Below are 23,728 nucleotides of genomic sequence, written 5' to 3' on the forward strand. Positions count from 1 at the left end.
CAGCCACAGTTTCCCGCCCTGATCCAGCAAGGAGAAGAGGTTGTATTGTGGGGGTGGTAAGTTGTGCAGACCACAGTACAACTCCAGCAGGCTGACTGCAGAGGTGATCTGACCACGCTGGAGTTGCGGCAGGCCGGTGGTGTAGGACGAAATCATGCCCGGACGGAGCGGGGTCACAAGCTGGTTGCCGTATGCTGTACAGAAATAGAACTATACAACTGCCCGCACGGCAGTCAGGTGAACAAACTTCTGCACCATGAAGTGGCCACTAAACTTTGTCATTTTTGGAAAGTCTTGACTACACACTGTTGTTTCTATTTAAGGGAAAATGTTTCCCGACCAGGATGGCAGGCAGGTGAACAAACCTCTACACCATGAAGTGGCCACACCTTACCATGTCATTTTTGGAAACCCTTGAGTACACACGGTTGCTTCTATTTACGGGAAAATGACATGAAAAGAATGAGGATGGATTTTGGTGAGTAAAATATGGCTATATTCCTAAATAATATTTCAATTGTATGAGGTTATTATTGATATTTTTTTATGTGTCACAGCTGTATCTGCAGTAGAGGTTTTATAGCCATAAAATAGTTTTTGAGGGTTGGATTGATTCCGACAGCTGAAGGCGTCACTAGGAAATTCACGGATCGCCACTGAGACCTGCATTACAGTATTATTGCTTCCAACTTGTGTAAACTTAAAGCAAGATGTACAAGTCGATTAGTATTTATGTGACTTTGACTCAAGACACCTTCCTTAAAGTAAGCCAATGCAATATCTGAATAACCTATAGAAAATAACACAAGATAAACAACTAACAATTTAACTTTTATTCCATTACCGATGACTCACTTGCATTCATTACATTATTAGGATTAATTGAATGTTCCTACGTAGCACACCTGGGCCAAAGATATTCTGTACTGATTTGTTGTTTTTCCATCGATGCAAAACTTTTGAGTTAGACAAGAGCAAGAATGAGTGATGGCCTTGCTGCTTGGGTTTCTGACTCCAGAACTCACCATCTCCATGGAAACAGGGAAAACCCCACACATTGCTACGGAAACAACAGTCAATATATATAAAATATATATATATATTTCTTGGATGGTGCAATAGCACGCCTCTGCAAAGCTGCACAGGCCTGCAAATGAACATGGTCTGATATTGTGTGTGTGTGTGTGGTGGGGGGGGGCTTAATTTAGTTTTCAAGTCATGCCAGTTCATTTGGCCATGTCTTCGGCCACAGCCTTGCCCATCTTATCCTTTAAATATGCCAACTTCTGACGCGCCGTCTTTAACTCCAACCACTCGTAATAAGGAACCTAAAAAAAGAGAAACACATTTCAGCATTTTGTGATAGAAAGAGTAAGTTGGTGGCAAAAAAGAGCGACAATGACCACAGAATTAGGAATGAATTTATTAAGTTGTAGGGAAATCATCCTGACTAAACCATCCAGAAGTTGACCCATAATTGCAATCATTAATAAGGGGAGCATTTAGCTGAGGTGGACAGGTATGTAAGACAGGGGTCTCAAACTCGATTTACCTGGGGGCCGCTAGAGGCCAAGTCTGGGTGAGACTGGGCCGCATCAGGATTTCCACAAGAAAAGCGCTGATAAAACATTCCAACGTTATCAAATATTTTTATTTTTTGAAAAAAAATAATGAATTAAATAAATTAACTTAAAGATGAATAAAAAATAAATCAATCAGTAATACAAGAATAAAACAATAATAATGAGCATACAGTAGATATACACTGGCTGGCTAAGTAGAGAAAATGAATTATTTTTATTCCGTTTCAAATGTCTGTATTAACAGCTCTTTAACCTTTAACTTTCTGAACTTGAATGGAACATTGAACATGAAATATTCTGAACACAGCTTCTCTTGCCTACTTCTTGCTGCTAGAGACCTGGCAGCGCTTCTTCTCACATAGCTGAGTCACATTTGGCTTGAGGGAGGAAGCAGTGGAGACCCTCAGTAGAGCTTGAATATGCTCATCAGTAAGTCTGGACCTGTACTTGGACTTATTGAAGTTCAAGGTGGAGAAGAGCTTCTCACACAAGTATGTGCTCCCAAAAAGGCACATGGTCCGCTTGAACCTTCGGGAAAGTTCAGGGAAGCTGGGGGTCAACTCTCTCAAAAATTGCCCAAGCTTGTCTGCTTCTCCACTCACCTCCCTGAACTTGGCTTTGAGTGCAGAGTTGCACTGCAGGTCAATGAGCTCCATTTGAAGCTCAGGAGGGGCATCTTGCACATCAAAGGAGAAGGGGTCCGCAAAAAATTGAAATGTGGCTTTGTGTGTCTTGAAGTCTGCAAATCTGTGATCAAATTCCTCCTGTAGCTTCGAAATGGCCTCAACATACTTCTCACCACTGAATGGTGTGCCTGCATCCACGAGAGCCTTGCATGCTAAGACGGGGGCCGCAAATTATCATCCCGAGGGCCGCAGTTGGCCCGCGGGCCGCGAGTTTGAGACCCCTGATGTAAGAGAATCTTGAAACATGGATAGTGGTTGTTGTGAGACAGCCAATTGAATTGAATAGAATGCTTTTATTATCATTATATGAGATAGAATGAGAGCGATTAAATGAGAGCCCAGAAGAGGGTAGCGATGTTCTAAAGCAGGGGTAGGGAACCTATGGCTCGGGAGCATATGTGGCTCTTCTGATGGGTGCATGTGGCTCTTCGCTAACCTGTGAGGTAAAATATGTTTTTAAACCGCTGGTGACAGAGCAGAGTCCCGAATGCACCAATAGGAGCATCACGTCGGCACTATGGCGCTGACAGTACCTCTAACTTTAATCATTTTTTTTTTAAATTATATTTTTATTAGACTTTTCTGCATGCATATTTTCATTGGTTAGCAACTACGCAACAGTGCTGTCAAAATAATTCATTTAGTACTTTAAAAGTAGTAAAATGACCCCAAAAAGTCACATCTCATTTTCACATTTTTACACTAAAATTCTGAGTATGGCTCTCAAAGAAATAAAATTTTAAAATAGGAATTGTTTATGGCTCTCTGTGTCAAAAAGGTTCCCGACCCCTGTTCTAAAGTGAGAATCAATGCAGTATGTTTTAAAATCCTATATTTTCAAAATAAAATAACGGATACAGAAATTCATTTACTTTTTGGGGGATTTCGTAACTTGGATCTTTTTCGTATCTTGAGTCACTCATTTGCATATAAAAAATAAAAATAAAATCATACCTAGAGGCATTCGTAAGTAGAGGTAGGACTACTTACTTCCACTAAGATGAAGCCAGACAATTGCAAGTGTCTCTTCATCATGGTGAACCGTCCCAAAAGGTCTTTACTTTTGGAGACAAAGTTGGGGAAGTCCCATGCTAGAAATGCGATTCTGGACATGACACAGAAAGCACAATGACTTCACCAACTAAAGACTACACAGAGAACATGAATACAAACCCCAACTAGAGGGCTAGATGGGCTGTTTTGTGTTTTCCCATCTCGCTTTTAACTCACCGTCGTGCCCCTTCAGGTAGTGCCTGCTTTCCACCGCCAGTCGCAAGATGAGGAGCTCGCAGCTGGGATAAGTCAATGGGCCTGTTATCACTATCTACCACCACTTCACAATCTAAATTGCAGACACACATTACAGCACATTTGTAAAAATATGAAGCATTCAATCTATGCTATTAAAGCATGTGAATAAAAGCTTTAAGGACATAAACCAATTAATCTTTCTGTTATTTTATGTCACTTGACATTAATGTGGCCTGATGAATTTAGACAAGAGGCAGTGTACGCAATTTACTTGGTGCAAAGCAATTGCATGCCTTAAGATCAGGAATTTTCAAACTTTTCCACAAAGTTCTGCAGTGGGACAGGTTTTTGTTACAACTCATCCAGCAAGGGCAGTTTAACCACTGAGGTTTTTTTTTGGAGCCCCTGCAGATGATTTGATTCTAAAAATCATGCACTAGCTACCTTTTCACCATTCATTGACTTGAGCCCCTTACCAATAGTCCATCCATACACAGTTTTGACACCTGGACTATGCCTCTCTGACTCTCCCTCTACAAAAGCATCCAAAGCCTCTCTCAGGCTTCTCTGCAATGGGGAGAGTGCTGAGGTACTGGTCGGAAGAGGCAGAGGGTCAATGTGAGAAGAGGAGTATTCGGGATGCTCCAAGTGCAGTGTAGCAGCGAGATGGAGAAGCTTTAGTCTGTAGTTCACCTCTCGGAGTGGACTGCCATCTGCAGGGTTTGCAAAAATGCATATAATGTCACGCTAGAAATATTCTTGTGCCATCCACTACTGAGAGATGCTTCTCACCTGAAAGCTTAGCAGCATGTTCCTGCTGGAGGAGCGGGATGATATACTGGGGCCTGGCCTGCTGTAATACGCACAGGGACCACACCACATCAGTCTGAAGGAAAGGCTCCAGGCCTGAGAGGGAATTCTCCAGCACAGGATGAACCTGAGCAAAACAAGTACAAACAGCGCTTTTAAAAAAAGCTCAGTCAACAAAAAAATAGCCCTCGCCTCAGCATTAGCACTATCATTGTCCCCTTGTTGTAGTGTGAGCCTAAATAGTTGCTATATAGTTACGATGAGTACCTTGCTATAAAAATCTTCTCCTTTGCTAGGCTGGAAGTCCAGTCTGGCAAACGTCATGAGCATGTTGCATAGCTGCAGATTGCTATACTTCTTGCAGTGCTCCACGTAGTGCTGTTCAAATAGGTAAAAGTAAGAAGTCAGACACGAAGAGAATGTTGTCATGTTCAACCATGACACATTAGAAGATGAAGAGTCAATTTCAATACTGCCAGGTATGAGGTCGGAAGGACTAACTTCTGCAAAGGCCTCAAAGAGTGGGAAGTTCATCCATTTGAGGAAGCCCATTGACTTTGCAAAGCGAGTCACATCAACAGCGGTCAAGTCTGAGACTCGGGGCAGCAACTCGGAAGCCATTCGCTGAAAAACTTGGGTTTGGTGGAAACTCAGCTTACCTAGAAAGAACAATGACGCGTTAGCTAGCAACCAGACCCGCCCCCCAATTGAAAACATAACATTGTTGCCATTTTAAGGCAACATTTCTAGGAAGGCTCATTGTATCATCGTTCAAATAAACCTGATGATACAGGTCCAGATAGTGGGATTGTTAATACCATATGCAAAGGCCATATCCAGTATAAGTGGAGTGGTGAATTCTGATGAAGGTCTCTGAAGGAGGTGGTAGGACAAAGCCCTGAGAAGGGCTACAGACCTGCGGCCCAGCACAGCTAAAGACACGCACACTCTGCGAATTTCTTCTGCTGAAAACCCTTCAGCAAGCTCCAACGCCTAGAGGGGAAACAGCAATGAAATTGTCGTCAAGTACTTTATCATGAATTCCATTGACTTGCTGCACTAATTGTGCAATTTTGATATAGTAGAGCATTTTCATAAAAGGGCAGCCCAGTGGTCAGCGTGTCGGCCTCACAGCTCTGGGGTCCTGGGTTCAAATCCAAGTCATGTCCATCTGTGTGGAGTTTGCATGTTCTCCCCAGGCCTGCGTGGGTTTCCCCCGGGTACTCCGTTTTCCTCCCACATTCCAAAAACATGCATGGTAGGCTGATTGGACACTCTAAATTGCCCCTAGGTATGGGTGTGAGAGTGCATGGTTGTCCGTCTCCTTATGCCCTGCGATCGGTTGGCCACCGATTCAGGGTGTCCCCCGCCTGTGGCCCGGAGACAGCTGGGATAGGCTCCAGCACCCCCCGCAGGATAAAGCAGTTCAGAAAAGGAAATGAGATTTTCATAAAAGTTGGCATTCCTTGACGATCTCCATGTAAAACTATCACAATCTTACAATAATAATAATGATTCTATTCTATTCCATCTCTTTATTAGAATTAATGGTTATGCAATTATTATTGGAGCTTTACTTGCTGATTTTGTTTCAACTAGGATAAACAATGTACCGTGAGCACCATTTAGTGCAGGGGTGCCCAATTACGTAGATCGCCAAGGAACTATTGGTAGATTGCCAAGGAACAGGTAAGTATTGGTAGATTGCACAACATTTTGATTCCTCCCGTCGATTTCCTTAGCTAGCCTCTTATAAATTTGGCATGTCCGCAGTAAACTTTAGGGTGAATCGAGAGTGGATTTTCACCCCTGTTCCCCGCCGCTCTCATACAGGTTGATAGAATCGAATGCGAGGCATATCATTACATAGTTGTTTTGTCAGTGACCTGACCCTGAGTGGGAGGCTAACTCCTTAAAACAGGGGCCCTCAAACTATTCCACAAAGGGCTGAAGTGGGTGTGGGTTTTCATCTAAAACCCATAAAGGACACCTTTTCACCAATCTGGTGTCCTACAAGTGCAATCAGTGGATTGCAGGGAGGTGCTTCTTGTTTTCTGCAGAAATGTAAAGCAAGGGTGTCAGACTCGGGTTGGTTCGTGGGCCGCTTTAACGTCAACTTGATTTCACGTGGGCCGGACCATTTTAGATATAATATTTAGAATTTTTTTATATATAAATGGATTAAAAGAACTGGATTAAAAGCCCTGAATATTCAGTTTTTTAATAGCTCTAAAAAATGTTTATTTTAGCTTATTTTATATATATTTTTAGATTTTACAAAATGATTTTTGAACTAAAAACAGAAAAAAATTGATTAAACAATTACAATTATTGATTTAAAAGGGGGGAAATCAGGACATTTAATATACATCTATACTCTTAATTTTAATTTGATCCTAAAACAGAAAGTCGGCACTCATGATTTACTTTCCCGGGCCACAAAAAATGATGCGGAAGGCCAGATTTGGCCCCCCGGACGCGACTTTGACACATGTGGGTTAAAGTGTCTGTGCTGCATCGGTTGCAACAAAAACCTGCACCCACAGCGGCCCTCGAGGACCGGTTTGCCTATCCTTAAACTTTTTTTCATGCCACTCTAACTTGTCGTCCTACCTTGTCCTCTAGTCTGTCCATCAGGACAGGTGACATATGTTGTCCTTTGGAAATCAGCACGCTGACAGTTTTGGCATCAGAGATTTCAGTCCAGCGCAGTTCTAGTTGTTTCAGGGCTGCGCTCACTATGGTCACATCCTGCTGTGCCTTCCTGCCAATGCCCCACTCTGCCAGGAAGGCTAGTTGCTTGTAAGTTAACCGGCGGATTCTCCACAGGACCTCTGTTTGGATGGAACCCAACACCCGATCGGTGTTGGGCAACCCCATCACCCAAAGAGCTCGCAAGACAGACACAAGAGTGTTGTTCCAAACTGTTGATATCTGAAAAATAGAATAACGAGTGAGCAATTGGTGCAAAGTTTTCACACCTCCGCAGTTAACTTTCTCACCTGCTTTATTATAGTATCCATCATGTCCCTCAATCTTGAGTCGTGGATGAGCTCTGGGTGAAAGTTCCCCTGTGTCTTCTGCACCATCTTTGCCCACGCCAAAATAGTACTTGCTGCCTGATGACCATTTCCTCTATGTTGTTCCCAGGCTTGAAGCACATCCTCAGGCTTCGCAGCCTTCTCCACCATATCATCCAGCTTAGTACGAGTCGGCACGTTTAAAAATACGTCCTCTTTTGGCAGCACCCGTCTCTCACACATTGACCGCTCCCATGGCCGGCACTGAGCCCTCTGCAATTTAGCCAGGACAGTGGCCGACAGAGGCAAGCAGGCCCCAGAGGCTTGGGGTGAAGCCGTGCATAGCAGGCGGGCATATCTGGTCAAGAAACGAGTGGCCATGGGATTCCGAAGACAAGACCGCAGCAGAGAGATGAGAAAACGCTCTCACGAATCAGCAGCCAGCAGTAGCATTCCACATATAATCTAAGATGACATTGTACAATATGTATGGTGAGTCGGCAAATATCATTAGCAGTAAACAAGTATGAACAGATGGTAAAATTGATTTCATGTATAACAATATAAACACCTGCCCCTAGTGGCTGGCAACACCAAAGGCCAGATACTTTTTGCAAATGTTTTTGTTTCTCAGTTGCATATATTGTACCATAACAAATAGAAAGTGATTGTCTTATCTGCACTTGTTTTTTTCAATTAATTTTGAATCCATAAATTATTTTTCAAACGTGTATCTGTACTTCCAAGGTATACTGTGAGTACTTTTGCGTGTGCGTCTCACACAGGTCATATTTTTGTCATCAATACAATATGAATGCCTATAAAATACTAATATGTAATGGCTTTAGGAACCACGAGTTGTGCAAGACAAACACGCATAATTATGTCGGTTAGCAATGATATATTTGTTTCAGGCGGAGTGTACGCGACATCTGTCCATATTTGACAAGTAAGAAACAGGACGTGCAAAAAGATGGTCTTGGCTGTCAGGTAATCTTAAATGCTGACCTTGCCGCGTAGAGGAAAAACGTGTCAATCAGCAGGATCGCCTTCTTATCAGGTCTCCTGCATGAAGGCGGCAGTCCGGCATGAATGGCAGCATTGATTGTCACACACAACATGCAACACCGAGCGGAATAAAATTAAATAGTTATTGGAATCGTTTCAGCATGGAAATGCAGTGTCGGTACCCGTCGCATGACGATGACATCAGAGGAAACCCTTACGTCATTTCCAGTGCCTCATGTTGTTTCGTGTTTTCTGGTAGGATTTTGGGGCAGTTTCTAGTGTTTATTTTTCCACTCAGTATTCAGCCAAAATTTAAATTTGGAAAAATGAATAAATAATTACAACAATAAAAAAGGTCGTTTGCTCAAGTTTATGATATCGTTTATATAGGGCTAGATTTTCCAGGCAGCCTCGGTGGCGTGAAAGTAACGAGCGGGGTTTTTACTAAAGCAGCGGGTTTTTTGGGGGGCCTAATGGCTCACAGAAAATTGCCACTGCGCCAAGATCTAGTTTAAAAAATAAATACATATACATGTTCTCCAATCAACATCCACATAGCTGAAGAATAAAGCAGATAAAATGTTTTTTTAATTGTTTTGACAAGTACAAAGAAGCACAGAATATAAATCAAATTTAACTCAATCATTATTTCTGTCTATTTTTCTATCAATTGGCAAAAATACATAAAAGCAATGCTTTATCTGCTTATCCGCACAAGTGTTGTGGGGGGTGCTGCATCCTATCCCAGCCAACGACTGGCACCAGGCGGGTGACACCCTGAATTGGCTGCCAGCCAAATGCAAGGCACAAGGAGGCGCACAACTATTCACGCTCACATTCATACCTAGGGGCAATCTAGAGTGTTCAACCAGCCTACCCTGCATGTTTTTGGAATGTGGAGGTAACCAAAGTAGCCGAAGAAAACCCACATAAGCCTGGGGAGAACACAGTGAGCATCCACCTGGGATCGAACCTTTGACCCCAGAACTGTGAGGCCGATGCGCTAACCACTTGGCTGCCCATGACACAGTTATTTACAGAAAATATAATTTTGATGTATAACTGGCAAATATCCGGCCCAAAGCCAGCTGGGTTGGGCTCCAGTAACCCCTGTGACCCTAATGAGGATAAAGCGGTTCAGACAATGAATGAATGAATGAATGAACTGGCAAATATCTGGTTATTTTGTGTAAAGTTCCTTTAAAGTCATTTGAACTAATTAAAGTACACTCAAACACATATTAGGGAACTTTCTGCTTCATCTTTAAGAATGCTGGAGGGGAAATTGAAACTCAAAAAATAGCAAAATGCGAACTGCAATGTCTGGGTTATACCTCTGTTATTTAGTGTCTTTTTATTATCCCTATCTATTGTCCATTCCGTGACCTACTCAACTTTCCAGATGGCAATTTTGCCATCACGCTGTGCAGAGCCACTAAGGACGTAGCGTTCCTCGGCAGAGCAGAGTGTATGGATGCTGTCCGAATGCGCCTGGAGCTCCTTTGCCACTGTTAAAGTCTGCGTATGCACCACCACCAGCTGGCCTTTCAGCTGACCATCACAATGACCTCCCACACCACTCTTACCATGGCATCCCACCCAGATCTAAGGTGAGGGGAGAGGAATGTCATTACTAATTGTCATTTTTTTCAATGAATCATACACAATGCCAAAAAAAGGCTCACCTGGTCCTTGACTCTGATCATGCAAGTTACCCCTAAGCAGCTAGTCAGGGAGATCTTCTTGAAAGCAGCTTTATGGCCATCAGCAAACCACACATAGAGATCACCTGAATCAGCCAAGCCTGTCCAAAGCTCACCTCGCTTTAATACACACACATAGAAAAACACTAAGATCATGTTATATGGAATGGCTCAGTCGTTAAGATGTTGTGTTGAAAAATGCCAAACACAAGAAATTGCATTCTCTACTGGTAAATTACTATCTCAACATATTACCCCAATACAGTCTTCCCTCGATTATCGCGACTTCACTTATCGGGAATTCACTTCATCATGATTTTTTTCTGCTATTAATTATTATTATTTTTTGTTAAATTCATAAAAATGTGAAAATCCACACTGGAACTCGTAAGCGGAAGCCACTCTTGCTACTAGGACTCAGCACTTAAGGGGGAAAAAAGCACCCCCCACGACCTTAGTGAGGATAAAGCGGTTCAGAAAATGAGATGAGACGAGATTATATTTGAAACTAGGAAAGATGAGAATGAGTTACCTCCGGGATAACAATAAAGCTGGTGAATCTACTTGTTGGACTTCGTAGGTGCTCAGGCAGCAGCAGTCGTCTTTGTGACATTTCGCTATTTTTCAGCTCCACAATGCTGTCATCGCAACCTGTAAAGCAAGACCCGACACATCATTAGGAAAGGTTTTTATCTCATTTGCATAGGGGGTATTATTAAATGTGCACTCACAGCACCACAGTGTATCGCCATGGACCTGTATGGAGGAGAGACTCTTACACTTGACGTGAAATTGTCTCTTCGCCTTAAGGCTAGACGAATCCCACTGCAGGATTGTGCCATCAGAGCTGCACGAATACATGTCAGAACTGCAAAGAAAGATCATTCAAATAACGACTCAAACTGGCAGCCCATACAAAAATATGCTTCCATGCTCTACCAAACGGGCTGAATAAGATTTCTAATAACAGTTTCTGCATCTTTATATAAAATAATCACAGCTAACGGTGATAATGTCAAGGACCGTTTTTTTTTCCCAAATAACATTTTGAGTACTTTTATGTCAACATATAGCGCTTCCAATGACATTAAGTACTATATTACATAAGAGTCTAGAGGTGTGTCTACCTGCCATGTTGATCCCCTGCGTCCAGTGTGAGTCCAGTCACCTCATGTCTGTGTTCAGTCAGCTGTTTGTTACAGGACAGGCTGTGTGTGTCGATGATGTAGATGACCGAGTCCTGGGAGCCAATCCAAACCTGGTCCTGGACCAACCCCGCCATGCAATTCTGTTGGGAGCAATTTAGTACATTGTTAGAATCTGCATGGGAACCTCCAACCAGATCAAAATATTTAATGTAGTATTTTTTTTAATACAGACTTCTGTACTCACTAGCTGTGATACGCCAAGATAGATGCAGTCTTCAAGCATGGACCAGCTAGCGGCATCAAATACAACAACTCTCCCCCCATTGAGAGCCACCCAAAGCTTGGGATTCATTTCATCCTTGGAGTCATCACATGTTAGCTTACCTGTCAAAACATGTCCATTCATTGAACAAGTAGGAACACCTTTAACTTATTTGTTGCCAATCAAGTAGTATGTGCCAGATTGACAGGGTATCCATTTCATTCATATTCCAACGGGAGATCGTATTAGCTTTTGCTAGAAACATATTTTGGGGAAATCAGGAAAACACTCTTATTTACAAAGAAAATATTCAGTTTTGATTGATACTGTTGGGAGTAGCATATTTTAGCATATTTACTTGATTTTATTTAGGCTTATTTATAGAGAATTACGACCTCAATGAGACCCAAGACCTCACTTATAAGGGAAAAAATATATGGATACTATATGCAGAAAAAATGAACACAAAACATATTTAAAGGAACCCAAATTAAATATTGCAGGAATAACTGTTCTGTTTCTATTCTATTGGAGGACTCAAATTGGACAATTTAATTTCCAGAAGATGCTGGTTCCAAGTTGAGGGAGCAGAGTAGGAGGCCTTCTTACCAAGTTCTGCGTGTATTGAGGGGATAGTGAAGGTGATGTAAAACACAGAACACAGTGAGGCATGAATTGATTTCGATTGTCTCACCAGATAAAGCTTCCTAACAAAAATCAACTTTGATGGAGAACAGCAGAGAGCCATTTTGAAAGAATACTGAAGACACAAACATGCCATTCGCTTACAAGCTACTGCAGGTATATAATTTTGGGTGAACAACTGAATAGGGTCTTTACCAAACAAGTTAAGAATAGCATAGATTCACGGGAATCATCGCAATGTTGACAAATAATACCTGGAGTGTAAAGCAGCACATGAACAGTCTGTGGCTCTGATAGGTCCAATGATGGGTAAATTTTGTGTTTTAGTGTCTCAGAGGTAGTTTTAGGCACCATCATTGGAACTGCGCAGGGAAAAAAACAAATCATATTTTCCACAGAGCATTTGTTCAAAAAATTTTCCAAAGATCCATTACACTTTTATTCCTAAATTCATTAACTATTCCTCAAAATAGCGGAACCTGATGCGCCACAGGCGCTGTCATTAATGAAAACCACTGGAATAAGCACTTCATAAATTACTTCCTGGATTCCTTAATGTACAATTCAAAGTCTCCGCTTTTTGCATTACTACAGTTACAAAGTTTCTCTTGTTCTCTTGTTGTGCTTTTTGTTGTTGCTATTACCTTCATTTTTGACCTTGTCAAAATAGGCCAGTTTTGAGGCAGCACTGATGGACCTTTGGTTATGTTGACATCCCACCACAGCATCCATCAGCAGCACATTAGTCAAAGCCTGGGCCATGTACTGAGGGTCCTAAAAATTACATGACTGTGTATCAATGACTCTGCTGGATTTCAAAATGAGTAAGTAATTTTTCTCCTCATACCTTATGTTGATCAGCCATCTTACGCCCAGCCCACATTTCTTTGACCACAAGATTCCAGAGATCAGTTTCAGTCTTCAAATTGGCCTCAAATAACTCGGACCTGCCAGAAGTCCGGATGCGTAGAGAAGGAATACGTACCAGTAGAAAAGGGGCTGATGCTATTTTTACCTCCTGGACATAAGAGGTGGACAGATAGATTCCGGATGCGAAAACATGGTTTGCAAATGTTTTAAACAGTAAAATAACTACCTGTATGTCTCTAAACATTGCGATTTCTAGAAAGCCCGGTTGACCTTCTGGAAGTAAGAAGAGACGCTTCTGGGTCATGGCGATTTTACCCACGCCGTGAGAGGTCTTGATGCAGGATGACAACTTATAGACGCACTCGCTGTGGTCCAAGCGCTCAATGACTTCAGTGGGGAGGCTGACGTCTTGAGCCTCGGCCTCAGTTTGTTTCCAGAAGGTGTAAAAAGCTTTGAAGAGCTTGGCGTCCACTTGCTTTGGCTCACCTAAACAAAGAAGACACCTTGAATTTGCAACTCCTGCAACAGTTTATTTTATTGGTTTTATATTTTTCTACATTCAGTTCTTCTATTCAGTACTGTTTAGTTTTGATTGTGTTGACCTTTTGTTGACATAGTTTTTCTTATGAGGATTTTTTTTTCTTCTTCCACACCAACATACACCCTTGGATTGAGAAACTCTTGTTGTTTTTTGTCATAAATCTGCTGAGGACTAAAATTCAGCTTAAACAAAATAAACATCTATTATGATTGTTTCATCCACATGTTTTGGCTTTCATAGAACTGTATTATATGGACCCTGACAGTGGACAGTATATATTATATACAAAGTTTTAAATAAACTCCATATGAATACCACAATGTCATTGTTTACTTAACTGATAGAAAGTTATAGCAAAACACTACGGTGATCTGATCATGCCGTGTGATGAAATTGTTCTATTTTAGAACCCTGTTTGCGAGTGAATAATTAAACGGTCGGTCCACACATTATAATATTTAGAGTCCGGAACTTTTATATATTAAAAGTACAATTTATAGCACTTTGTACTTCACGCTCAGTGCCTTTCATTGTGGAATGAATTGCACTATAAGACAGTTATTGAATCCACCATAACAACAATTTGTGCTGGGGAAAAAAAACGATGTAGTACTTTGCTTGACTAAAAAGGCTTTTGTGTGAAAGGAGTAATAATGCAGGCATGAAAAGAGTTGGCCCCTCATAGAAGTCAACAGGGTCAATGTAAAAAATACACTTGCTTGTGTTCCAAGAGACATAGACTTAAAATTATCCGATGACAATTCTAACACGGTACTGCGAAATGAATGCAGCTTTTCATTAAAATATGTGCTTGATAATTGTAATGACATCAGCATGAAATGCCTTCACCCAGCAATTCCCAAACAGTAAACAAATTGTACCACTATTTTCATTTAATTCTGTGGTTAAAGAGTGGTTAGCACATCCACCTCACAGTTCTGGTCTTAAGGGTTCAATCCTGGGGTCTTTCTTGTGTGGATATGCATGTTCTTACTGTGTGCGTGGGTTTTCTCCAGGTATTTTGGTTTCCTCCCACATCTCAAAGGCATGCATGGTGGGCTGATTGAACTCTCGAAATTCCCCTTGGGTATTTTTGTGAATGCGAATAGTTGTTTGTCTATAGTATATGAATTTTCTTAAAAGGAAACTTTAGTTATTCACTACAAATGAAACATGTTTTTTCCAACTATGTACGCATGCCAGTGACGTATAGTGAGAGAAGTAATTTGGCATCTGTCTGCCGTCACTCATATTATAGAATCATTTAATGTTCAACTTAATGGGTCCTGATTTGATACTGAAAAAGCAAATTTGCTGGTAAATTGTTTGCCAGGGTGACATAAAACTTTTATGTAAACTGTGAATCTTGGCTCAATAAATGTGGGGAAAGCTGCCTTACAGTCCAACTTAAACTAACCTAGCACAAATTTCCCTATTTTTGGATAATTAAAACGTGATCATTATCAATATACTATGATTAAATTCATATGTGTAATGATCATTGTAAGTTGCTTGAATCTCAATAACAAAAAAAGTGTAGACTTTCACTTTGTTGGCCATCTGGTTAAAAGCCAGGCTTAAATGCTCATCTGACATTTGGGTAATTAGCATGCCAGGTTTTGCAAATCATATTAATCCCAGTCACAGTATCAATGTTTGCATGAAATGGGACTTCCCCTGCTAAACTTCTTCCAATTCTCTTCCCTTCATCACTTACCACCAGTGAGAGCGTCAAAGAGGCGATGTATGGTTGCCACGTCTTTAACAATCCCGCCCTCTTGGATGCATCGCACAAAGTTGTCCCGATCTAGATTTTTCCGGGGTAGCTCAAATGTCTTAACGTCGTCATCGAATTTTGATGACAGTTTCTCGTTTTTCATCTTCACCTGATGATCATTTCAAAAGAGTCACGTAATCCGCTCGATATTGACTTAATGAGGAAGGTAGGATACTGACCTTGTGGATGAGTCTTTTGAGTTCAGGCCATTTGTTGGCTTGCTGCTGTTCTTCATGTATGAGTGAGTCCACCAGCCATGTGACCAATTTTGTTGGGAAGATGGCTGTGTCTGTCTTGTAAAGTGTATGGAAGTCGCCCAGGGCGCTGAGGCGTCGGGAGCTCAGCAGATTGGTAAAACCACGGAGGTAATAGTATCTTGAGAACAAGAATGAGACACCTCTTCATTTCTTAAAATACCCATTCAGTAGGAGTAATAATAGTGTAGCCACAAGTTATTGTGCGATTTAAAAAGGACAAGCTTGTTTTGGGGGGATACATGGAAATGGGCCAGATTACCCTACATTGACACGTCAAACCACGGGTTCTTAAGACTTTTCTAATAATGTTCCTATGTGGTATGGGTTTGCTTGAGGTTTTTTTCCTTTAATATTTGGATGAGACTCTTCTTGAATATGTTTTAGGGGGGCAACTATTCTGAAAAGTTCAAAAGCAATAAGTATTGTCTCGACTGTTTATCAACAGTTCTTCTCCACCAACGTTATGAGGAAATCAAATATACATTGAGTATATTTTATCGCAATTGGACAAAATCTTTATCTGTTTCTAAGGGACCAGTGGAAAAGGGTAAAAGTGTAGATTTTTGGGACCGTTCTATCAACAAGCAGTTCTTACAAAGTTGACATTTAATGAGAAAGTTTCTCCAATGCATCAACAATGATCAGAGCTTCCTCATCTATGTCTGTTCGTTTGGAATTGCTTGCCTCTGGCCAGCCATACATCCATGACAACTGTTGACGTTTGAAACCTTTAAGCTTTGAGAACACTGCCAGTAGTATACGGCCATCAAATATTAGTAGTCTCTTTTTCGTTGGGTTTTGTTCACTTAATGTCTGTTTACTTTATTCGCATCATACAATGGCAGTAAGGGCTTTTCATTTCATTCATTTTCATTTATTATGTACGGAACATTGTTGCTGTGTTTCTTTTCCAAATGCTATGTATATATAATGGATACTTTGATCGCTTCACCGATACTAATAGTAGCAATTATGAAGGCAGTGTGTGATTCATGCTAACTTTACGTAATCCTAGCAGACAGCAATTATGCTTTGAGAGTTTCACCATATCACCGTTAGAAAATTCTTAAAACAAATACAATGGTACAAATATGCACCATTGCCATTCAGCATGCCTGGATTTTCACAAGATCATTAATTAGATATGCATTGCTTTAAATATCCAACTCTCAATTATCCTGCAATGGCCATTTTCAACATTGTGCATCCTTGTCATTCAGTTGTCCTGTGTTTGTGTGGGTGAATGGTTGTCTGTCTTCTCGCGACCCTTACAAGGATAAGCGGTGTTGAAAATTGGATGAACCGATTAATTTTAATAGTTGAGTGGTACAGCCAATCATTAAACCATCAGATTTCGATGAGAATCCAGATAATCAGGTCACCCAGGCACAATAATTTATTTTCAATAGCAACTGTTATTATCTATTTGCAACAGTGTCTAGTACTTCTAGATAATACAGTAAAAATACCTGGCCAGTAGAGTAGAGTCGTCATTTTTAACTGAGTCAATCGCTTTGTCAAGAAGTTGAATCAGCTCAGTGTAAAATGTTTGAACAGCATGGAAGGTCAGAAAATCTGGGAATCCTGGGAGTTTTAATATCTTAACAGGTTTAAGAGACCTACTTGCCACTAGAATAAAAACAGAATGTGGAAACATAAATATAAGTTACTGGTTACAACGAATCGCTTCATGGGAGGTTTTATTCAAATCGTTCTCTACAGTCTTACCAGGTTCACACATGATGCTTTTGGTGAGAAGTGAGCTTCTTTGAAAGTTTATGCTTTGGTCTTGATCTCCCGGGTTGGGAAGGCTCATTCCCTGTCTAGTAATCAGCTTATACTCAGGGAGGGAGCTCCTTCTACGGGCTTGAATCTCCTGCATGGTGGGCCTGCGTGGGCTTTCCAATGATGCCTTCATCCTGGGTTAACAGGTTTAGAAAATAGCAACCTAGAAATTTACATTTGCTATAACAAAACAACACACACACACATATGTAACAAATATATATAAAATATTTAGTCGATTGTTCTCAGCCTGCGCATCACTTATGTTTAAACAATGTTTCTTCTATTTAGAAACAAATCAAAATGATTGGAGCATCCTCCCCAAAATGTTTGCTATGTTAGTCAGTTAGTCAATTATTTACCAGAAAATCACATTATACAATATATAACGTTACTTACTTTAAAATTATTCAATACAATCGTGTTTCCTTAGCTACTTTGTTAAATTTAAATCAATAATATTGGATGACCAATAAATATTAGACACGCTTTGCAAGGTATTTTATGAAAAATTATTTAAAAGTTGAGTTTTGTTGAAAATACAGTCTGAATGTGTGAATGTGCAATAGGATATGACTAAACACATTACCACCAAGTCATGCTTACTTTTGCATCTCTGATCGAGTGCTTATTTCCATGCGAGCAAAATTGTCCATCTTCCTGTTGAGACGGTCTCTAAGGAAAGAATGGAAGATGTGTGTCTCCAAAACCTATAACAAAGGCGTAACCAAACATTGAAGTATTTTTTAAAATATTTCCACGTGATCGTGGAAAGCCAAAAGAACATGAACTTCACATTTAGAACATTGCATATACAGTCTCAGATTGATTCAGTTGTGCATGCAGATTTTCTTTGTCCAGTAGTTGTGTAACAATTTGTATGTTTGGACTATTGTGTTACACTTTATTTGAAGGAATGACAGTGTCGTAAGCCTGTCATCATTCCAGCACGATGCCTGTCGTAAATTTGAACAAATACTTATGACGGATGTCTTTCAGTTAATTGTCATTTTTGTTGGAAAGTAGACATTGTTTCAAATGTTTTTGGGTGGGCATCACTTAATGACATCTATTGTGAGCATTAAATTTTGTTCATAATAGGTGTCATGTCATGATTATGACAGTCCTATGACATCATTAAAAAGCATTCAAATGTTACCAAATACAGTTTGGCACAAGATAAGAATAGAAAACCTTTACACTTTTGTAGAAAGGTTGTTCTGCAGGTTCTCTGCTTTTCAGGAACTCTTCACTGTTGAAGACTCTGTGTTCATAATTCAAGTGGCAGCTAACATCCCTGCAAAATGCAAACATGGAAATATTACCACATGACAATAAAAGGAAATGTTGGAACAACAACAAAGTTCTCTTTCATTGTTCACTAGCACTAAATCTAATTTACACATTTATTACCATTGAATTACAGTTCAACCATCATTTACCATTGCTTGTTAACTTGATGCACTTTTAATACACAAATTAGAGCTAGTGTATCATAAATGTTAAACCGTTTGTAATTTTTTTCCTTTACTTTCAAGCTTCACAGGTATGTTCTGATACTGACGTGAGAATGCTGTGATGGTAAAAAATGGAATTACAAAATGGAGAAACCAACATTCCTAACCTTTTTAAAGCAATACATACTCCAAAGGTTGGTGAGTTATTGATGGTGGTGCAATTCAAGGAGTTCTGTGCCTTTTGCCCAAAATCAAGACCAACTGTCCATAACAATTTATTAATTGTTTACCCTTCACTCCTCCCCCTTACACCACACCCATGTTTCTAATAAGATTGTGAAGGCTTAGTTATTCCATTCTATTTTATACAGGGAACTGAAATGAAATGATAATAACTTAATCAAAACCAGCGACAACCTGAATATGTTGACAATGAGCTCAGTGGTGAGCCTCTGGATGTCAAAGTTCAGATTGCGGCGCCACACTCGTCTCTGGGCACGCTGACGCTCAATATCAGTGCAACTTGCACGTTTGCACTGGTCCAAGTCAAAGTGGATCCGCAGAGATTGACATCTAAATAAAACCACAGTGATTTGTTTCTAAATTCCATCAGTAAAAGGTAATAGCATCCATCAGTGGTTCATGTACCTTTCTGTAAAGCAGTTTGCAGCATGTGTGGGTATGTCAGGTAGGTCAACAGTTTCTGAACATGAAGTTGAAACATTTCCATTGTCAATGTTGACGAGTATTAGGTCGTCTGTTTCCTACATTGGCAGAATCAACACAATGGTTCATTTGACAACAATTTGCACTCAGTTTACAGTTCAACCTTACCGCTGCAACTTCTTGAAAATGGCTGAGGTGGCAACCCATGAGGAAGGCGGTCGGGGCCATGAGGAAGTCCAACATACCTCTGGCCAGGACTGGAACATAAGGATGCTGCCATGTTAAAGGCTGCAAGAACAGATAAGGTGAAAACACCACAAGGTAGATTAATAAAAACATACAACTTTCATGTGGATGGAGGGGGCAAAATGTATATAAAATTTATTTTAACATTTGTTTTTTAATAGAACATCTTAGCTATTGATTCTGTCATGTTTTGTTGGGGTTTTGGTGTTGTAGGTTTTTTGTTTCCCCTGTGTGACCTGTCCTTGTGATTTGGCATTGAGTTCACCTGTCTTTTCCCCACCCCTGGTTTCTTTCTTCCTCGCATCCTCTTGTGTCACCCAGGTCTTTCTAATTGTTTTGTTTAAACCCTGTGTATTTGCCAGTTCAGATCGTACCTGCTCTACATTCATGTCCATGCTCCTCATTCCCCCCATGTTTTCCTCGTAAGATTTGGTTCATTTGTCTTAGTTAGTGTGTCACTTTCCCCATTTTTTGGATCCAAGCCTTTGTAGTTTTTGTGTACAAGTCTAATTTATTAAGGTTACGTTGGTGCCCCGTGTCAGCCTGCTTCCTTGCATTTAGGTCCAACCACACTCTCTGTAACACAACATTTGTCAACTTATTGCCATTTATTTATTTCAACACGACTCTCATTCCCCGTTATTTGTCATTGTTCCAAACGCGGTGGTTGGTCGTGAACTAGGCACTATCAATGTTATTAATACTTTAGGACTAAAATGTCCACTTTCAAAAACATAATTGCTGAAAAGAAGTCAATGTCATGCCACCAGTGAAGAATGTACCTGCAAAAACAGCAGCAGGCTTTCTGCCACTAGTGTCAAGCGGGCCCAGGTGGCGGAAAAAAGCACGACCCTTTGCTCTTGGAGGAGGCAAGATAACACCTGCACAGGGAAGAGAAGGTGACATTTCCAGCTCAGCATGCTTTCAGCCAGAAAAAGCAAGGGAGGTCCTTATGTTTGGAGTACCTGCAAGAGGTAATGTGGCAGGAAGCAGAGGAAAGGCAGATGAAGGTCTAAGTCTACGGCAGGGTAATCTTTATCCTCTCTTGACGGCAATTCGATGGTCAAAGGGTGCAAGGTAAACATCTAGAGAGGATGCTACTCTATTATGAGGTGCCTCACAGTGAAGGTAAGCAAAAGCAGACATGTTTTATGATGAGTCTCGTGTACCAAATGGAGTTGTCCAGGTGGAGGGATTGGCACCAGGCTCAATTTGGCTGCAAATGCCCTCACCTTCTCTTCAATGTCCAAAAACTGACAATCTCGGAGCTCTGTTAGAAGACTGAGAGGGAAATAGGAGGATAGAAAAAAAATACAAGAATTATCCAAAAATATCAACAATTGCTGAAACAAATATTTTCCTCTTATTCAGCAATTATCTGCGACCACTCTCAGGTACAGTTCCAGGCTGTAACTCAATAATTCATGTTAATAGGAATTGAGCCAATCCTGCATCAGTATCACCTTCAAATTCAAGTTAAACTCAAAGATCGGATCGGTCCGTTTCAACCTGTGAAGGTTAACCAACCATAAGTTATATCGCCTGTACCTTAACTAGTCTATGCTAAAATGACTGCACAAGTGACTCATGTCTAATGTGCCTCAAGGAAGGACTTTATTAAACCTTCAGACCATAATACAGGTAATGCGGTTTTTAAAAAAAAAAAAGTAAATCTATGCAGTGGACCAACGACATATGGTGTGTTTGGACTATTATCGGGTATAGTATGGTATGTAGTAATAATAGGGTTGATCCTACTTCGTGGTTTTTCATTTATTGCTGCCATGTTTGGTCTACATTATACGCAAGAAACAACGGATGTGTATTTTTAAAACAATACACACACAAGTAAATATCAGTGTGTAATACATATGCAACAAAGCTTCTTTTTACATTCCTAAAGTCACTGTCTACATAAAGTTCCACATATTAGTCTGATATACATCAACATTTTAATTATTCGGAGGATTATTGTATGTCAGTCCTTGGTTGGGCTTTATTCCAACTCACCATGATAGACAGTCTTTCAGAGCAGTAAAGTATGGATACTTGGAGATCACGCAGAAACTGTAAGCACAGAACAGCTTTGAGCCATGTCCATTCTGACACTGGGACGTCAACTCCTGTAACACAAATGTCATGCAATCTGACTTTCTTTCGGTCCACGTATGTCTGGTCCTGTTTAAAGCTCCCAACCTGGATGGGACGAGAACACTGCATCACTACCCCGTAAGACTTGTTGCCAAAGACATCAGTGAAAACCAGGAAGTGAAACTCTTCCTCTAGCTTTACATTGGTCACTTGAAGCCCACCTAGAAAAAAAACAAAGGAGGTTATGCTATCACGTTTAATTGAGTGTAAATCTTTTCATTGTTATGTTATATAGTGTTGTGTGTTACGGTAGTGAATGGTATTTATAATTTGATTTTGTTAATTGCCCTCAACAGCTTCGATGCTTATGTATAAGTTGTTACGCGTGTGTTTTTAAGTGCTAAAGAAATATATTGATTAGGTTTTGCCTTTCGTTGTGTGAAGCAAAAACTCAGTGTTCTGTACCAGGGAAGCAAAGTTGAGGCAAAGCCGTGAGGTCAATATCTTTGGGAACAGTGATGTCTTCTCTGCCATTTCTCTCATCTTTTGCATCTTTACTTGCACAATGGTGATGAGCTACAGGACAGAAGCATGAAAAGAGACATCAAATTTCTCATTTGGAAATCATGCCACAAGACTCACAAAAAGTTTTTATCTTTCAGTTTTGTGTTTGAAAGACGTTAAAATGCAGAATGTACTCAAAGTTTTAACAGCTGGAGGTGTCAAATCAAAAGTTGAAAAAAGGATAAATGATGTTCACCTGTAATGTTTAAAGTGCAGTTTAGTTTCTTTCTGAAAATATTCCCCAAACTCAGCAATAGCATTAACCTTTGGTGAGTAGTGTACATGCAGTTTAAGATAACAAAAACCATATCACACCTTGGCTGGCTGTTGCAGTAGCTGCCGATCGCTTCTTCTTCCTCAGTAAGGAGCGGTGTCTCTTCCTATGTGACCTCACTGCTCCACTCTCCGCTTGAGGTGCACTGACAAAGGGAGGCGCTTGGACATAGAGGGCCTCTGGCTCCAAAAGGATGTCCTCCAAATTTCCATTCACAGCCTTCAAGTAAAGTCGACTTGTGTGTCTACATTACTGTGACCAATCATTACATCATGTTTTGAATGTGGAAAATACCTGGCAGACCTCCTGTAGTCTTTCACTGGATGCTCCCACCACCACACAGGCCGCGAGAAGCGGAGAAGGAAGATAGTCCGACATTGCTGACACGAATTCAGAGGCTGACTGATCTGCTTTAACACAAGCACTGAGCTGCATGAGGGATATGACAGAAAGAAAGGGGAGGGATGACAAATTACACACAGATTAAAAAAATAGGTTTGCTTCAACTAGGAATGAAATGAATTGAAACTAGTGGCTTCTAGGTTAGTTTGAGGGCAATTAGGGATTTTTGAAAGTAGTTATCTGTGGATTTTCTGCTTATTCCTTTTCACAAAATATGGCATTACCATTTAAGAATTGCAGTTGTTTACCCATTTATTCTATATGTAATTGATCGGATAAAAATATTTGAAAAAAATTAACCATAATTTCAATTTTGTCAGATTTTCTTTTTATTTTGGGGTTTGTGTCCTTCTTCCGACACCTTTGATTGTTTCCCTTTGTGTCGATATTTATGATATCAGTAAGTGAAAAACATACTCTTTTAGCTTGAAATCCTTTTAGTGCGAAACTTCTTCTCACGAATGACAATTTTAAATGGCACGAACAGAAGCCCACTGTGGAGAAGGAGTTCCTTTGTAAGAAATCTGCAATTATGTGTGAAGACAGCATGCTTAAACAAGCTGTTACATATTACACTTTGCCTTTCTCTAGGAATGTTTTCTGACATTTTACATCTAGAGTAGGGGGTGTCCAAACTACGGCCGGTGGTCCAGTTTTGCCCGAAGCAAATTATGGAAATATC

At 40.4% G+C, this 23,728-nt stretch overlaps 2 protein-coding genes across 2 annotated transcripts; both read right to left on the minus strand.

Annotated features, from left to right (window-relative positions):
* Window positions 1-818: 818 nt before the first annotated feature.
* Window positions 819-8,579, minus strand: tbrg4 (transforming growth factor beta regulator 4). The gene is made up of 11 exons (XM_077599701.1): window positions 8,359-8,579; window positions 7,333-7,815; window positions 6,944-7,264; window positions 5,149-5,323; window positions 4,832-4,989; window positions 4,598-4,708; window positions 4,313-4,457; window positions 3,997-4,233; window positions 3,500-3,611; window positions 3,260-3,374; window positions 819-1,328 (listed from the first exon to the last, which is right to left on the minus strand). Exons 2-11 carry the CDS (start codon window positions 7,729-7,731, stop codon window positions 1,227-1,229), a joined length of 1,875 nt encoding a protein of 624 aa, XP_077455827.1. The 5' UTR covers window positions 7,732-7,815; window positions 8,359-8,579; the 3' UTR covers window positions 819-1,226.
* A 1,124-nt stretch (window positions 8,580-9,703) lies between these two features.
* Window positions 9,704-23,022, minus strand: LOC144073263 (DENN domain-containing protein 3-like). The gene is made up of 27 exons (XM_077598960.1): window positions 22,939-23,022; window positions 22,686-22,863; window positions 22,272-22,382; window positions 21,912-22,027; window positions 21,726-21,838; window positions 20,885-20,996; window positions 20,681-20,800; window positions 20,498-20,596; window positions 19,638-19,757; window positions 19,452-19,567; window positions 19,221-19,376; window positions 18,547-18,643; window positions 17,953-18,056; window positions 17,290-17,480; window positions 17,031-17,190; window positions 15,484-15,679; window positions 15,245-15,413; window positions 13,213-13,472; window positions 12,964-13,134; window positions 12,761-12,890; window positions 12,371-12,478; window positions 11,454-11,593; window positions 11,189-11,349; window positions 10,793-10,929; window positions 10,594-10,712; window positions 10,044-10,181; window positions 9,704-9,963 (listed from the first exon to the last, which is right to left on the minus strand). The coding sequence occupies exons 1-27, from the start codon at window positions 23,020-23,022 to the stop codon at window positions 9,745-9,747; spliced, it is 3,825 nt and encodes a 1,274-aa protein (XP_077455086.1). The 3' UTR covers window positions 9,704-9,744.
* Between the last annotated feature and the right edge of the window lie 706 nt (window positions 23,023-23,728).

This window comes from Stigmatopora argus, chromosome 4, assembly GCF_051989625.1.
Source record: "Stigmatopora argus isolate UIUO_Sarg chromosome 4, RoL_Sarg_1.0, whole genome shotgun sequence".
In the NCBI taxonomy this organism is placed as follows: domain Eukaryota; kingdom Metazoa; phylum Chordata; class Actinopteri; order Syngnathiformes; family Syngnathidae; genus Stigmatopora; species Stigmatopora argus.

Excerpts from the sequence above, each read along its gene's own strand:
- tbrg4 (XM_077599701.1), bottom strand. The coding sequence starts at position 7,731 with ATGGCCACTCGTTTCTTGACCAGATATGCCCGCCTGCTATGCACGGCT. Across the intron at positions 5,324-6,943 it reads TGGACAGACTAGAGGACAAG|GCGTTGGAGCTTGCTGAAGG; the intron begins GTAGGACGACAA and ends TTTCCCCTCTAG. Across the intron at positions 4,990-5,148 it reads GGATATGGCCTTTGCATATG|GTAAGCTGAGTTTCCACCAA; the intron begins GTATTAACAATC and ends TGTTCTTTCTAG.
- LOC144073263 (XM_077598960.1), bottom strand. The coding sequence starts at position 23,022 with ATGTCGGACTATCTTCCTTCTCCGCTTCTCGCGGCCTGTGTGGTGGTG. Across the intron at positions 20,597-20,680 it reads TGCCACATTACCTCTTGCAG|GTGTTATCTTGCCTCCTCCA; the intron begins GTACTCCAAACA and ends TTCCCTGTGCAG. Across the intron at positions 11,350-11,453 it reads ATCTTGGCGTATCACAGCTA|AATTGCATGGCGGGGTTGGT; the intron begins GTGAGTACAGAA and ends TGCTCCCAACAG.